Below are 17,609 nucleotides of genomic sequence, written 5' to 3'. Positions count from 1 at the left end.
CTTTGTTCTCCATTCTGTAACCATGACTAAATAATACTACTTGTATTATTTCGTCCATTATTATATTAAAGAGAAGTGGGCTTAACGAGTCACCCTGCCTGACCCCGCTTTGTACTGGTATACACTATGTTAGTTTTCCATCTTTGCCTGTATTCGATTATGTAAGTAGATATTTTCGATGGTTTGTATAATATTGATTGGTATGTTTCTTTTATACGCTTTCCATCCTTTCTGTAAACTGTTCCCTGTGTTAATTTTTTGTTCTTCTTACCAACTGCTTTATATTTCTCTTTTATTTCTTTTCGGAACCATGGTGTATTGCTGTAGTTTCTTTTGTTCAGTATGACTTTGCGTTTTCCTAGAGCTTTTGTTGCTGCTTTTTCAATGTTGTTTTTAATTTTCTCCCAGCTCGCGTGTATATCTTCGATGTCGTCTATTTGTTTCAGCTGTATCTTCTGTTCTAACCTCCTTTGGTACATTTCTCTTGTAAAGTCCTTCGACAGTGATTTTACATTGAATTTTTCCTCGGTGATTTCCTGTAGAAAATGTTTTGGTCTTATTTTCATTCTTATTTTTGCTAGTACTAGTTTGTGTTTACTCCCTGCGTCTGCTGAGTTGTGCTGAGTTTAAAGTTCGTTTCCCATCTTTAATCCGCTTAATGGCCTCAGTTACTTCTGAGCCGTAGGGATTATCTATTTCAGTTGGTGTTTTTGCTGTGTCTTCTAATAATTCTTGCATGTCTTCTTTCCATTTTCTTAATTTATCTTCAATTGTAGTCAAAAGCCGGCCTTCGATGTCTACAACTATGGCTGTATTGCGTTTTTTTCTGGTGTTCTATACTTATTTATGGTGTTCTATAATAATATTTTTGTGCATACGGAAATCGTACACAAGGAGATAATATATAAATTAAAGAGAAGCATTTAAAAAAATTTCTTTAATATTTTTGTAAAAATATAGTTGTTATATGGAATATATATTATTCAAACCGAAAAACCTTCACTGGCATTTACTACTCCGAATAAAATTTGTGGAGCTGTAAACCATAAAACTGCAATTTACACCCAGAAATAAAACTTTAATAAACTTAATAATTACCGCTTACCATATAAAGAAGTGACTTACGCTTTTACTGTACGACATTGTCCATAGACCTTCGATGATGACTTTCGGTTGACCTTTTAAATACGCTTCCTAAATCGTGCTAATAGTATTAGGTTTCAGCAAAGAAAATGTTAAATTTGATATAAAATATGTGTTGTATAAGTAAAATTGATTTGATTTCATTTATTGTTATAAAAGTTTCTTCGTTAGTTAAAACATTTATAAAGATTTAAACTATAGCTTTTACAAACGTCTGTTATTATAGAAGGAAAAATAACAGAATAAAATTGTATTATATATTTTATTAATATCACTTTACATATATTTTTTTAAATTTTTTTAAAAGCTAAAATGTCAATTTATTTGATATACCTATACAAAAAGCAATCACATACACATATAAATACACAGAACATAAATAATTTTCACAGAAAATGTCTGAAGGTTAAAAGAATATAATCATATAATAATGTTCGCTTCTACTGATTCTGTCTCACTTTTGGGAATGGCTCTGCCACATAGTTTATCAAGTCCTCCTTGTGCTCTGAAAATAATATAATATTATTGTATAAAAATATTAAAAAATGTTATTAACTACACTTAAATGTAATTTAGTGGGAGTTTCTAAAACAGTTTAAAGTTCAAAATAGCTTCCAGAAAAGCTTTCTGCATCTTACATCTATGGAAGACACTCTATGCCCCAGGTTCACAATACTTCGCCAGTATTTCTATTGAATTTCGAAATGACTAGCATTTTATTGCGATTTCAAGATTATAGCAATCAGATATGCGTAAACATAATATACAATTGCAAAACAAATGATCGATAATACGTATGTGCATATTTACCCAATTTAATGACAACTTTCAAAGGTGTCGCATTTTGTTCTTTGGCTTTATTTTTCTTTCGCCATTTATAATTCTATAGAGATGTTCTTCACTTATATCTCCCTGAAAAATTCATTGGATTGTTTTGTGGAGTGTTTATGATCCGTGTTTTATGAATTCTGGTGAGATACGTCTGGATCACTCGTTTCTTGTACATGATAACTTTTCCCGTATCCTTTTCTCTTATTTTGTGATATTTATTTTACGTCACTTGTACAGATTTTCAAAGAAAGTCTATCATGTAGCTTAATGCGTCCTAGAATTAAACCTTTGCTCCTTTCCTAATATAATCCATAAATAAAATATCTTTTACATAACCAAAATTTAAGAGCGAAAACTGTTGCCAGTTGATCTTTGCGTTTTTTGTCGTCTGCTGATTGCTTTCATGTGCTATTGTCTATTTAGTTGTCTGTAGATTTGACTTTAAAGACAATTGGTCACAGATGGATGCAAAAACGTGGATGTTCCTTATACAAAAACACTTTCAACAAAGCTTTTCCTGCAAACTGTCTTATAGTTTTTTTTATGTTATACATAATAAAAGCTGCACCATCACAATTTTGGCCACCAGATAGCTTTATTTAAGAGAACTTATGAGAACTTGCCGGTTTGTTGAATTCTAATGATTTTTCTTTCACTTGCCTTATTATAAATATTGCGTCTGTGCACGATCTCTCCGACCTAATAAAACCTTGCTGTTCTTCTGCTAGTGTAATAATTTCAGTCAGTTTATGTTATCACCTTGATTTATAATTTTCGTGTTGTGTTTAATAAATTAATTCCTCTATACTTATCCGGGTTCTATTTGCCTCCTTTTTTGAAAAGAGTTGTTTGGTCAGATCTGGTCCTTCGTACTTTAGGAGTTCATTCGGTATTCTGTCCTCTCATGGTGATTTTCCATTTTGTATTTCCTTAATGCTTCCTTTACCCCTTCCTCATCAATGTTTAATTCTTTGTTTGTCATCACTTCTGATATTGGTGTTTCAGTGTCGTCATCTATAACAGCGATTAAAAGTAGTCTGACCATGTTTCCTTTTGAATGTGTTTCCCTTTTATTAGTTAGTTCTTTGTCCTCTGATCATTCTTCATATTTCTTTTGTGTTCCGTAGATGTCGTGTCCCATCTGTTTTAAGAAACTCTGCCAGTGTTCCCTTTTTATTTGTCTGACTAAATGATCTGTACTCCTTTCATTTCTGATTCGTTTATAGTGGTGCTAATATAGCTCATTATATAGTTGGATTTGTATGTCTTTTGTTTTTTTATGTTTTGTATTAAAATAAGGCTTTCTCCTTTTCTTCACGTTTAGTCTTTACTTCCTCTTTGAACCATGTGGTTTTCTTTTTCCATATGTTAGTATTCGGTACCTTCCTCCCTCCCAGTGATTCTGTTGCTGCGTTAATTATGTTTTTTTTTAGTTTGTCTCAGTTTTCCTCGATGTTATCGTTTTCTAATATTTCGTTCTCAGTAATTTTTCTGATATTCTTTTTCTGTATAAGTATTCCTTGGATTCCGTATTTAGTCCTTCAACTTTGATTTTGGTTTGTGTTGGTGCTGCCTTTTTGGGTGTAAAGTAACAGTAATGGTCACCAAAATAACAAACGAGTAAGTTGATCAAGTACTTCAAAAAATAAAGAAAAGTAAAGCAGTTTGACCAAATGATATTACAGTGGAAATGAGAACAGAGTTGGACGAAATAGGAACGAGTTGGCTGACATATTTGTTTGCTATATTAATACATGTTTATATATGCACAAACTACATGGCATAAAACTACCTAATCATACTATACAAATATGGAAGATAATAATTGATACACAGATAAGAGAAGAAACCGAAATATCCGAAAATCAGTTTCCATTTAGGCACAAGAATATTCAGTGAGTATTAGAAGATTAAAATATACTTACGAGGGAGTAACAAAGTGCTAGGCCAGTTGAGAACCGGACGAGGCTAACAAATTTGGATAGTGTTGGATTGCATAACAGGGTAACATTCCCTCATGCTGATTGTATGTTGATAATATAGTGTTACTAGAAAGTACTGGAAGGAATTTAAAGCTAGAATTGGAACAGTGGAGGCAAGTTCTCGAAGAAAAAGGTTTACTTAAGGAGTACTGTAATTTAAAAACTAATAGTCCAATTGGTAATAAATCCTATAGATTGTAGTTAGTGAGAAAGGAGATGTATATACCACTCCTAGGACTTTGTGTTGGGGTATGTTCCCAGCATTCCTTTTTTGTCGTTCGACCATTTTCTGGAAATGTTCGTAATATTTATACTGTCTATTTCGTTTTAATTTGTAAAAAATGTGCTGAGATTTATTTAAAATATAAAAAAACGTATCAAAAATAAATCTTCCATAATTGTTCTTTCAACTAAAAATTGCAACACATGAATGAAATTATATATGCTAAACATATGCTTCATTATCAATTTAAATAGGATGTGCATAATAAACCATTTTATACGTCAGCACTGATGTTATATTTTCACATTTTTTAGTACTATATCGAAAAAATCACCGAATGGTACAATGATTTCTACTTTCGTTTTCGTAGTTGTGTCTTCCTACAATTTTGAATGAAAGTCTCGTTTTATGGATTTTAACTTTTGTTAAGTAAACACACACATTTCCGCTTTCCGTTAGATACTTATTTTCTGCTTGAGCTTTTTGTTGCTTTTTTTATTTCGACATAGTTTAAAAAGTCTTAATATGAAATGTGGAAAGAAAATATCTGCATTCTTGCTTTGTGTTGTATAATAATAATAACGCTGTCTTCTATAAATTTAATTACAGAAAATAATACGGAGTTAGTTTTACGTATTTACATTAATGTCAGATTTGTCATTTTCCTGCATAATTTTTCTAACGAACTTTATTTTTTTAACGACCTTATATATTTTTTTCTTTTTGAAATTCTTAAAAAAGAACAGTGGAAAGCAGCAGGACTCCGAGGCCTACCTATAGAACTGATAAAATATTGTTCAGGTCAAATCGAAATAATTACAGATGTTTCTAATAAATGTCTAATGAATGAAGAGAGAATCCCAAAATATTGGCAGATACCATCATATACATATAATACAAATAGACTGGCTGCTGTCATATAGTCGCGTTCCCCCAGTGCGACAGAGAAAATTGACGCAAAACAGTCCCTGCATCTCTTTCTAACGGGCCGAGTTTATTGACCACGTGATCTTCTCATTGGTCATTTAGGTCACGTGGTCGATACAAGGCTGGACGAACGCGGCTCTATTGCAACGCTTAGTCTATTTGTATTATATATTTATGGATACTATTCATCAGTTCAATATATAGGTTAGGGTAGGTCAATCATAGACATAGAATACCTATACCGAGCGCTGCAAAATAGACCCGTTCCCTCAGTGCGACGGAAAAAAAAATGCAAAGCGTCTCTATCTAATGGCAAACTTTATTGACCACGTGACCTTTCCACTACCAAACACAAGTGAGGTAATTTAAATATAACTTAGATGTTTGATATAACAAGTTGAGTGTTAGCTACTCAGTATTGTTTCTGCTTTTGGATCTGGATAATGAGGGTTCGAATCTTCCACTGATTTAACTTTTTTTTATATAAATTGAATATCAATCAATATTGTGTTAGATAAATAAGTAAATTTGCATAATAGAGCTGCAAATTAAAAAGAAAACAAATGAAGAAAGAATAGGAATGAAAAATAATATGTTGGTATTATTTTAAAATCAATAATTGAAATATTTTTTTGTTTACAGCTTTGGTTATTGTAATTTTTTTTCAACTATTTTGTAAATATTTTTTGATCTTGAGTATTAAAAGAAATAAAAGTAAAATTTTACTGTAAACATATTTGTTTTCACATATGTCTATGGGTCCAAAATGAGTGAGCTCTTAACCACCCTTCCACTCGTCTTAAGACGTCTATTGTGGTTCATCTCTAGGTTAAAGTTGCCCCTTCATCCCAGCCTTTTAACAAAGTTTTTTATGACCTTAGGTGATATTTCTACAAAGCCGTAGGGCTCGAGTTGAATTCACACTTTCTGCCAGTTAAATTTTATTCATGTGTCCCTTGAGGCGACAGTATCCTGTTAGGTGACCTACGATATTTCGCAGATCATGAGATCTAGTAGATCTTTGGAACCCTTCTTCGAAGGTTCATGTATAAACCTTTGAATGTTTGAGATCCGTTTGTTCCTACAAGTGGTTACGTTTCAACCGTTCCACCCAGTCAAATATTGATCTTTTGGCTGTGATTCTTGCTATGCCAACGAAAGGTTTTTGGCTTATGAATATTTCTTTTGTCGCTCTCTTGGCAAGTAGTTCCGCTTTTTCGTTCCCTTCAATACCAGTATGTCCAGGCACCCAAAGTAAAATGTTTAATATATAAGAAATGGTGTAAAAAACTAAAAAAGCAAAAATGGAGGTTTTAGCATAACCAGTTCTATTGGAAGGGTGTATGATAGAGTTTTAAAATAAAGATTTGAAAAATTCTGGACAGAAATTTAAAAACTCACCTTATGCTTATAGATCTGAAGAAAGCTTATGACAGTGTGCCAATTAACAAGTTGTTTAAGGAGTTTCAGAACTCTAGTTTAAATAATTTATATGTAAAAGCCAAGTATATGTAAAAATCACGTTATAAAACAATCTGTCACAACTATTTGAAACATCCAAACATTTAAAATAAGGATGTTTTCTTTTTCCTACTCCGTTTAAAATCTGCACCTAAAGAGCTCTGAACGTATGGAAAAATAAGTGTTTGAAAATAAGAATTGAAATCGAAGACGGCTGCCTGTATACCTTACTGCTTGCAGATGTCCAGGTAGTAATAGCAAATGATGAAGATAACACAGTATTTATGACCAGAAAGCTAATCAAAGAGTAAACAAAATGGAGATTAAAAATAAACATAAAAAACAGAGCAATTCGTAGTTAGTGAACAGCCAGAAGACATTATGAGATATTTTTCTACTCGAAAATGGGATTATAAACGGTTGTAATTTGCATACACATCTAGTAACTTGTATAACCGAAGATGGTAGTAGAGGAATGGATATAAGTAACAGTTAATGACAGTCAGTAACATTCAATGACAAGTAGTCATAAAAGAGTCAAACTATCTATTACGTACCAAAAACATAAAGATGTCTATAAAACTAGACTTATATCGAAGCACAGTGGAACTCTTTACAATATATGGCGCAGAATATTGGCAAATAACACAAAGGAATAATGATGGACTTGTAGTGCTAGAAATAGATTTTCTAGGAATGTTTTTGCAGAATTTCTCGATTGGGCCGTATCCGAAACGAAGAAATTATAAAATGCTCAAAAGTAACAACTACCATTGATGACAGAATAGCATTCCTGAACATAATTTGGTACGAATGATCGATAAACTATGGCCTAAAAGATCTTAGCGTATATTCCATCAAATAGAGGGGATCGAGGTAGGCCCCGAAAAATTTGGAACCATTTGGAAAAAAACGATTGACAAGACCGACGATTGTGGAGATTGAAAAGCGGGAAGCAGAAAAAAATTGTAGGACCTCCGCTATATATTAATACCACAAACCATCCGATATTTAAAACCTTGCAACAATTATTTTTATCTTTACGGCAATTATATGTGTGAAGTCGTGAATATTGGCAGGTTTTGTCTTATAAACGGTTGTTTTAAGTGACTTCTTAGGAAATAGTCTAAAGGATTCATATCGGGTTACGTCTAAGCCATTCGATAAAATCACGCTCCATTAACTGGGAAACAGATTATTTAGCTTTTCTGGATACTATATATATATACATTTATAAGGATTACATGAAAACTATTCAATATTTTTAAGGATTTCATAAAGAAAATATACTCAGCGTGATATGTTTTAAATAAACTTCATAATATGTAAATAAAAACAGAAAATCTGACAACAATGTAAATATTACCATAAGATCGGCTTTACTACAAAACCCCCACTAAACAAAATTTCCGTAAATCGTGCAATTTTAGGTCTTTAAAATGTGCATATCAAATAAAAATTTACTTTATCGTCGGAATGTATTAAATAAATATTTCAAAACATCATTTTAGCACATTTGTAGGGCAAGTTGTTTGTATAAAACTGTTTTAAAACATTTATTTAACAAGATAATCAGCACACCAGATGTATACATTAATTGATTCTATAAAAACCATTTCCTCCTTTACCGCAACACTATCATTAAACATTAAAAGATTGAATAATACGTTTTTATAAATATTTTCAGACAGCGATAAAGAATGATTTGTTTTACTTTGTAGCTATCAGTCAATTTGTGACTTCCTATTTGGCGATCAATTTTTGTTTCCTTGTTTAGATTAATTCGGTTGTTATATTGTCTGTAATAATAATATATTATTACAAAATTATTAATTCATTTTTCTATCTTTAGTACCTATAAAGAAGGTTTACTGAATTCAATATAGTCTTTAAAATAATTGAGTTTGACCGTTCATAAATAAATAAATAACTAAATAAACAAGAGAAAGAATCAGGCGAGGAAACTAAGTACTAAACCTACCAATTTTCCGTACCAAAATGAATCGCTGTGAAATTTTTTGCATTCGATTTGGAAAAGTGTCAGGAAAGTTTGTAAATAAAATTCATGGTGGTAAAATGAACATTGCATTTTGTGCATAAGAAAAATTCATTTCCAAAGTGCATAGAAAACGAAAAATTTGCAATTAATAAAATAACAACACGAATGAGTTTAATTTTGATAGTCGGGGGTTCCGAGATCGCTAAACACGAATATGACAACGACGATGGTGCTCGAGATACCTGGTGCCCAGGGTAGGCTTCGTCTCTTGAAGTATGTCAATTTAACTCTAAATCACTCGACAGTTATAACTCGTATTTTTTCGAGGTCGCTGAATACAAAATTGGACCTCGTCTGCTGAAGTTTCACGTCATTTTCATACGAAATCAGTCAATCGTCATTACTCGGGGTTTTTTAAGGTCGATGAACACGAACATTATGGCAGCGATGATCCTCGAGCTACCTAGAGCCTAGTGTGGACCTCGTCTCCTGGAGTATAATGTAATTCTAAATCAGTTAAAAGTCATACCCGGAGGTTTTTGGGGTAGCTGAACACGAATATTACGACGGGATGATCTCCAAGGTATCTGGTACCAAGAGTGAACCTCGCCCAACGCACAAAATGAAATTTTCATTTTACCATCATGAATTTTGTTTACAAACTTTCCTGACATTTGCAAAAAGTTGCACAACGATTCATCTTGCTGCGGGAAATTGATAGGTTTAGTGTGTTTGGTACTTCATTTCCTCACCTAAAAATGAACCATTATATATACATATACATATACGTATATGTAAGCCTATATTTGTAGTGGACATTGAATAGAAACAAATTCTATACGTTTATGTGAAGAAACACTAAAAAAGAGATCGACCCAGGAAGCAGAATTTAATTTTGTGAAGATTTTCGAGACAATTTGTTGGCACCAATCGACGTAAATTCGACGTAAGAAAAGGATAAAAAGGTAGAATATTAACAAGTATAACATAAAGACAGAGGATAACACATAAATATAATAGTCGGTGGACTGTGGGGACCAAAAAATTTACCTGGTGGAAATAGTCCTCAAATTGGCAAAGAAATAAAGGAACAACATTTAGAAAATCTGCTTGGTGTTCAAAGAATAGAACGATATCCACAAATGGACAATGATCATAAATAAACTGACTATGCTCATAGAAGAAAAGCAATCAAGTCGTGATGCTATTAAAAAATTATCAATATAGTCTGACTGAGGTTCTGAGAAGGATGAATAAAGAAAGAAATGGAAGTTTTAAATATAATTAAAACAAGAAAATTGGAATATCTCGGACATATTACACGTGGAGAGAAATACACCTTGCTCCAACTGATTATGCAGGGAAAGATCCAAGGAAAGAGAAGCATAGGGAGGCGTAGAATGTCATGGCTGCGCAACCTGAGAGAGTGGTACGGATGTACATCAAATGAACTTTTCAGAGCAGCCGTCTCAAAAGTCCGAATAGCTATGATGATTGCCGACCTCCGCCGCGGAGATGGCACTTGAAGAAGAAGACTATCTAGTAATTTTGATAAGTCGAATACTGAGTCCATGGAAGGAGATACATAATTTAAGATGGCTCAGTCAAGAAGAAGTATTTAAAGACTATTTTCTACAAGAAGAAAGTGTAAGGGATCTTCTCCAAAGACAACCAACAAATACTTACGAAAGTTACAAACCGAAAGAAAGAAGTCTAGCCTTTTTAAAATGTCAAAAACTAACAAGTTTTGGAAAAGCTACATATACAGCTCTTCCAAAAAATACAGAGCAACGAAATGTGAAGATCAACGAACGATCTCTGATGAGTCATGGTGCAAAAATGTTTTTACGAATAATTTTTAGTCAGATTCACATTTATTAAGCAACAATTTATTATGGGATCATTAACAGGAGAATTTGACTCTCCTTTTTGCATGTGGTTGATCTGTTGATTTTGTTCTGACAGTTAATCTTATAGGCCAGGGAAATAAGCAAAAAAAGTATCCTGTTTGTGATACTGAACCGGCCAGGCAAACGACAGTTGTTTTGAGAATTATGGACCTCTGTAACAAAAACCTATATTTATGTTTCCTGCATTTGATTTTTTGGTCTCAATTACTTATTAACAAATTAAGGTCAAAAAATGGTAAATTTTCTCTTTTTTTGTCTATCAGTAAAAAGTGAAGCGCTTAAAACAAATTAATTTAAGATTATTAAACTTATAAATCATACCAAAACCTTACAAATGGTAAAACAAAAACTAATATTTTTATAAAAAAACAAAATGTTTAATAAAGTTGATAGAATGATCCTTCTTCTTTCTTAAGCTATACGTAGAATTACTGTTATTTCATCATCTTCTGACTTATATTTTTTCAAAAAAATTTAATTTGGGATAAACAAACAAAACAACTTTTAAATAATTGGACCGATCGTTTTGAAATTTTGATTACATTGTAAGCACTATAAGACCCACCATTACTTGTAGTATGAAGATTCTAAGTTAAGTTTTAAAAATGTTATTAATATTTATTAATACACGGAAATTTCTTATTTATTTTGCAACTTTGCATGCAACAAATAAGGATAAAAACATTTAAAAACGCCATTTTGAAGGTTTTTCATGACTTATAGGTTTATTACTCTTAAATTTGTTTCAAATGCTTCACTTTCTGCTTACGGACGAAAAAAGTGAAAATTTTTTTAACCTTAATTTGTTAATAACTAATTAAGTCCAAAAAATCGACTGTAGGAAACATAATATAGGTTTTTATAACAGAGGTCCACACTACTCAAAACAACTGTCGGATGCCTGTCTGGTTCAGTATCACGAAAAAAACCTTATGTCCCGGTCTATTAAGTTAAAGTTGATGGCATGTAATCGAATGAACTATCTTTCAATAAAGTCGTCCCAGGAATGCAACTCCAAAAAATATCATTTTTAAGTCATGTAGTTTAAAATGTATATATAATATATGTCAAAATTGTCAATATAATATTGACAATTATTAGTCAGACGATATTGTCAATCTTCCTTCTTCTTCTTCTTCTAATGGCGCTACAACCCTTTGTGAGTCTTGGCCTACTTAACAATGTTCTTCCATTCTGCCCTGTCGGATACTTTCCTTCGCCACTGCCTGATGTTCATGGTTTTAAGATCCCTCTCTACGTCGTCTATCCATCTTTTACGGGGCCTTCCTCTTGTTCTGTTTCCTTGGGGCTTCCATCTCTGGACTACTTTTACAGCTCGATATTGTCAATATCATAGTCAATATCAATTAGGAATGAGTCAGATAAAATTAAATTATTAGCAGAATTTTTTTAGCAAGTAACAAAAACAAAATTTGTTCGATTTATTTGTTTTGTATTTTGAGAAAAAATTCCAAAGTGGAAACTAAAAAGTCAATACAACTTATTTTAAAATAAAATTGTGTCTTATTCCCAACAAAAAATAGTAAATTAGATTTACAACAGATGAGAAAAATTAAGTTGTTCCCATTGAAAGAGACTTAGGATGAAGAGGATGACATAATTATTTATATAAATATAAATATAAATAATCAAAAAATATCTAGTTTTTATTGAAGAAAGCAAGAAGAAAGTTTTACAAGAAGAGGAATATTTAACATCCTCAACATACATTTTTTTAACAAATTACTATTTTATACAAAACATCTGGTCCAGATGTTGCAACTCGATGCACGATCAATTTATAATCATCTTTTCGTATAATTCTTTAGATAAGACTTGTTAGAAATTCGAACATTCCAAAATGCCAAACACATTAGCATTTTTAAATTGATGGATAAGCCTCTGGGAAATGATACATACATACTTTTGGTATTTAAAATATTTGGGTTAGAAAGGAAATGATAAAAGTCCGTTACAGCATCATCTTTGTCTTGTTTTATATTCGAAATCGATAAAGAATTTAAAACTAAATTGACCTGTGTATAAAATTGAGAATTTCATAAGCTATTTATGGGCACAACAGATACTAAAAGATCTGTATCTACTGTAGATCTAACTTTTGTGGTCAGGAAACACCCTAAAAATTCGCATAAAAAAGGTCATCTTTTGCCTAGAGCACAAAACATAATTTTTTGATGTATTTTAAAAGCAAGGAGACTTGTGGGGAAACCAGACAGAATTGTAAGAGAATTGGACCTCAGCGTAATAGAAATAGCTAGAATTATAGATAGGTAAACATAACAAAAAACAGTACCTAGGCTGATTAAAAAAAAAGATGATTTTTCAAACGTACTACTTGTCAAAAATATAGCTCGAGGCTTAGTGTTTATGATATTAAGCTACACCTTAAGTTTTGCCGACGATCAAGTAGTCATCGCACAAGATGAAGAAGATCTCAGCTTTATGCTCAGAAAACTAGAAGAAGAATATAAAAACAACGGAATGGAAATAAACTTAGAGAAAACCGAATACCTAACAACAGAAAACAAGGATATGAGAAACCTAGAGATAGAAGAGGGAAGACAAATAAATGGAACAGATAAATTCAAGTATTTAGGAACCATAATATCGAACCAGGGAACAACAGAAGAAGATATAAACAACAGACTGAGACAAACAAGAAACTGTATAAGACAACTAAACTCAGTGTTGTGGGATAAGAACATTACGATAAAGACAAAAAAGAGAATATATAATACCCTGACAAGAAGTATCCTGACATATGGGTCCGAAAACTGGACAATAAACAAGAGAAATAGAGGTAGAATAAGAGCAGTAGAAATGGAGTTCCTGAGGAGAAGCTGTAGACTTACAAAAAGAGACAGAATTGAAAACGCAGAGATTAAGCGGAGAATGGGAGTGCAATCAGACATAATCGACTATATAGAGGAGAAGAGACTATCCTGGTACGGCCACGTCAGAAGAGCGGACAGAGGACGCTGGATAAACAAAATCACAGAATGGAGCCCGATTGGAAGAAGAAAGAGAGGAAGACCCCGAAGGTCATTCAGAGATGAAATCGACGAGGCTATGGAGAAAAGAACCCTGCGAGATGGAGACTGGAATGACAGGGAAAATTGGAGAAAACGGTTGAGTGAAGGAAGACAGTGAAAACTGTGGAAATCCTTAGTAGTAGTAGTAGTAGTAGTACCTCCGATGGGTAGTGGACGGCAATAAAATTCATTTTTATTATTTCGTGATCTCTGAAAGTTAAACTGTATATAGAGTATAAATAAAGAAAGATAAACGATAATGATTCATAAAAAACTGAATATGCAAGAAAAATAATAAAAGCAAAAAAGAAGTGTGGATTGAGGAAAAAATTATCTAAAAAGAAAAGCAACAACTTTCATCGCACTAGAACACAACTTCTACTCATTGTAATTTTTTTACCAATTTCTTAGCCATCTGGGTTATCTAAGACAATCAAGCATGAAACATTGATCGACATATCACAATATATCCAATGGTGCCCAGAAACTTTACGAATAAGACGACCAATGGAGGAATCAGTCGACCCAATCTCGATTCTTCATTGATAAAAGTGTGTAGTGGGGAATACACAATACAACATTTCAGAGAAGCATAGGTTGAGTTGCTAAAATAAGTGGGACAAAAACACCCTTTTGAGCTAAACAAGAACGCCATCATGCCGTACATAGACAGCTATAAAACAGCAGAAGGAACTGGAATAGGAGTGGATGGACCTAGAACTAAACATTTAGAAAGTATGGACAAAATTCCAAGCCTCTTTCAAACAGAAACTCACACCATTGGAATATGTACTGTTTCACTTGGGCAAAAAATATGGTGAACATATTGTCCGACAATTAACTAGTCATCGAAACTGCTAAATCAGGTGCGATTGGTTCCAAAGTGGTATGGTAAACAGTGAAATTAAATAAACCAAACTTAAGTTAGTCTCTTATGGATTCTGGGACATTCCGGGGAAAAAGAAAAAAAACTGCTGACGAATTAGCCAAAAATGTGCAAAAACATCTTCTATGAAAGCAAAAAAACCCTTTTGCAGAATTAATTACAGCTTACAGCTAGAAGAAATTTAAAAAAGTACATAGTGACAATGAAAAATACTTTTAGGGAACTATATTACCTACTTATAGGGGACTTAAATTATTGCCATTAGGTTAAACAAAAAAACATACCCATGATTTTAATAGAAATACTTACAACTTTTACCTATTAAGAAAGCTTCTAAAAACATTGTACATGGCAGAATGCAGACTATGTGAGATAGAGGATGAAACCTATAGCTATAATCTTAAATATCTGAGACCTAAGGAACTCCAAAGCTATCTGGAGCATCAAGTTAATGTAAACATTGAGAAGCCATCAGAGAATACAAGAAAAGAACGGCACAATAAATATTCGCTACTCTTGCCGATTAAGATTTTAAGCAACTATAAAAATGAATAATTTGGACAAAGTATATAGAAACAGAATTTCTTCTTTAAGAAACAGAAGAATGAAATAAAAAAGCTCTAAAAAATATTCAGAATATTTTTTCAGAAAAAAAAAAAGGAAAATAAATCCGAAAATATTCACTGAACTAATGAGAAATATTGACGATAATTTAGTTTTGTATGGTATGTTTAATTAAAGAAAAAATAACTAACAAACATAGATCAATTAATGTATACTTACTGATATGTTTATGCCTTAACATTAATAAAAAAAAGTAAAAATTAAAGACTTACGCAATGCTGTTGATGATACTGTCCAGTCCATTTCCCTTTTTCACCCTATTCTTCGGTAGAGTAGCCAAATAATCATTGGCTTTGTCGTGGTATGCTCCATACATTCCTTGTAATGCACCATAAACTAGTTTCTTTACCCTGGGATCGTTCCTGTTTAAAGTGGCATCACTGGCTTGGTTTTGTGTTCTAGGAAGAGTGTTATGGCCCGTTCTTGGTAGAGTACTGTAACCATTGGACACTGGGGATTTTGGTAATTGGTGGAAAGATTTTGGACTAGAGTTGGACACTTTAGGACTGGTAATAACGGGCCTTGGTGGTAAATTTGCAGGCGGAAGAGGTGGTGGTGGAGGAGGAGGAATTGCACTATTGGATACAGGGATTTCTATTTTAATTATACTTTCCTGAGCTTCCACTGTTATTGGTTCAATAGGAACTTCACTACAAACTTCTTGACTATATTTAGCAGGAACAGTTGAACTGTTGTTTATTGAATGTTCAAGTTGACTGCTGAATTTGGCAACATCTATTTTTCCCGGAGGTGGAGAAACAGCGCCATTAGTTTTGGGGCTATTTTGTAGTTCTTGTTTCCTTATTTCAATAAAAGTTTGGTTTGGCTTTTTTGTTGCTGTTTGCACCTTTTTCGGAAATTTTTCGATGTGGTTCGCCTTGTTTATTTTAGTTATAAGTTTTCTGTTTTCGTCTTGGTTTTCTTCGAATATTTTTGTCTTTTCTGTAATGCTGGAGCTTCTTTTTAATATATGCGTCTGTGTCTTATTATTATGGAGGCTGGTATTGCTGAATTTTTGTGATAATTCGCCAACAGATATTTTGATTTGTTCGCCATCAGTTTCGTCTAGTTTTGGTTTTGGCAAAGTGACTTGAATTTGGCTGTTGTTATTTGCATTTTTCGTGTTATTGATCTGTATAAATACTTCAGTCTTGACATTTTTTGGCGCTTCTTCTTTCTTAGTAAACGCGGGCTGAACCGGTTGGAATTTCTTTGTGTTGTAGTCTTTGAGATACTCGTTGAAGCTTTTCGTCGGCATTTCGTTCAAATCGTTCAAGTCGCTTACAGAAGAATTCAGCGACGAATTGTTATCACTTTCGCTTTTTTTACCATTTTTATAGCTTCCTAGAAAATTCACGTAATCCTTATACTGGTGTTTCTTGTCTTTGTCAAGAACAACTGTAACCGACGTCATTTTCTACAAACAACGAACACTGGCACTTTAAAAAACCGACTGGTCACTGGGTAACTTATGAAATCAGCCGTCTACTCCCGCTTTGGTATTTCTTTTCTGTCTCGACCGAGGCACTGGAGTGTGGTATCTACTTAAAACCAAACTGCTGGAGTCAGTGGATGGATGATATCATCTCCACAGGGAGGGGATATAGGTAAAATGTTGTGTATCAATATATGCGATATGAGCTTGTTTTGTTTTATTGTTGATAGCATGGGCGTGCTTTAAGCGCAATTTCGGGGCACTGGTTTATAGTGGGGTATTTAAAAAACAATTGTGTATGTACAGGATGTGAAAAATATTTTAAATATAAAAAAACTTACATATAAGTAAGAACTTTTTGTGTGTAATGGTATATTTTTGATTAAAAAATAATTTAAAAATTAATCCAAAATGATTACAAATCTTCAAAACGTTTTCGTTCCAGTCTGACCATCATCAGTGAAAAACCTGAAAGAACCTATATTTCCACTTTAAAATAACAAAAAACATAAGGTAAAATTTTGACTGTTAAATTACAAAACATGTGGAAAATATTTAAAATAAAAATAGTTGAAACTAGCTACGTAATAAATGTAGAAACCCTTATCTTACATCAAAAAATGCTGATTAATTTAAATATTTTAATGACACTAGGTCGATAATATTTTTCTCTTCGGGTAATAGGTATGAGTTCATGTTATCTTCGGGTAACACTAACACTGAGTACTGAGTTATAACTCTTCTTCTTCTTCAAGTGCCATCTTCGTTCCGAAGGTTGGCGATCATCAGGGCTATACGTATTTTCGAAACTGCTGACCGAAACAATTCGTTGCTGCTACAGCTATACCATTCCCGTAGATTCTTTAGCCAGGAGTTTCGTCTTCTTCCTATCGACCTTTTTCCTGCTATTTTCCCTTGCATAATTATTCGAAGCAGTTCATATCTTTCGCCTCTTGTAATGTGTATTATATGTCCAAGTATTGCAGTTTTCGTTTTTTGATCGTAAATATGACTTCGTTTTCTTTATTCATTCTTCTCAAGACCTCGACATTTGTGACTCTCTCGGTCCATGATATTTTCAGGATTCTGCGATACATCCACAGTTCAAATGCCTCTAATTGTATTTGGCTGCTTA

General features: G+C 32.8%; 2 protein-coding genes across 2 annotated transcripts in view; both read right to left on the bottom strand.

Moving 5' to 3' along the window:
- The window catches only part of LOC140445973 (uncharacterized), a 151,897-nt gene that overhangs the window by 73,829 nt on the left and 60,459 nt on the right, over nt 1-17,609 (bottom strand). The gene's annotated exons all lie outside the window — the stretch shown is intronic.
- Nucleotides 1,392-16,603, bottom strand: LOC140445975 (uncharacterized). Its single transcript, XM_072538446.1, has 2 exons — nt 15,252-16,603; nt 1,392-1,648 (listed from the first exon to the last, which is right to left on the bottom strand). Exons 1-2 carry the CDS (start codon nt 16,451-16,453, stop codon nt 1,564-1,566), a joined length of 1,287 nt encoding a protein of 428 aa, XP_072394547.1. The 5' UTR covers nt 16,454-16,603; the 3' UTR covers nt 1,392-1,563.

The sequence above is a fragment of the Diabrotica undecimpunctata genome, chromosome 7 (assembly GCF_040954645.1).
Source record: "Diabrotica undecimpunctata isolate CICGRU chromosome 7, icDiaUnde3, whole genome shotgun sequence".
Taxonomy (NCBI): domain Eukaryota; kingdom Metazoa; phylum Arthropoda; class Insecta; order Coleoptera; family Chrysomelidae; genus Diabrotica; species Diabrotica undecimpunctata.
This window is presented reverse-complemented; position numbering and strand designations above follow the sequence as displayed.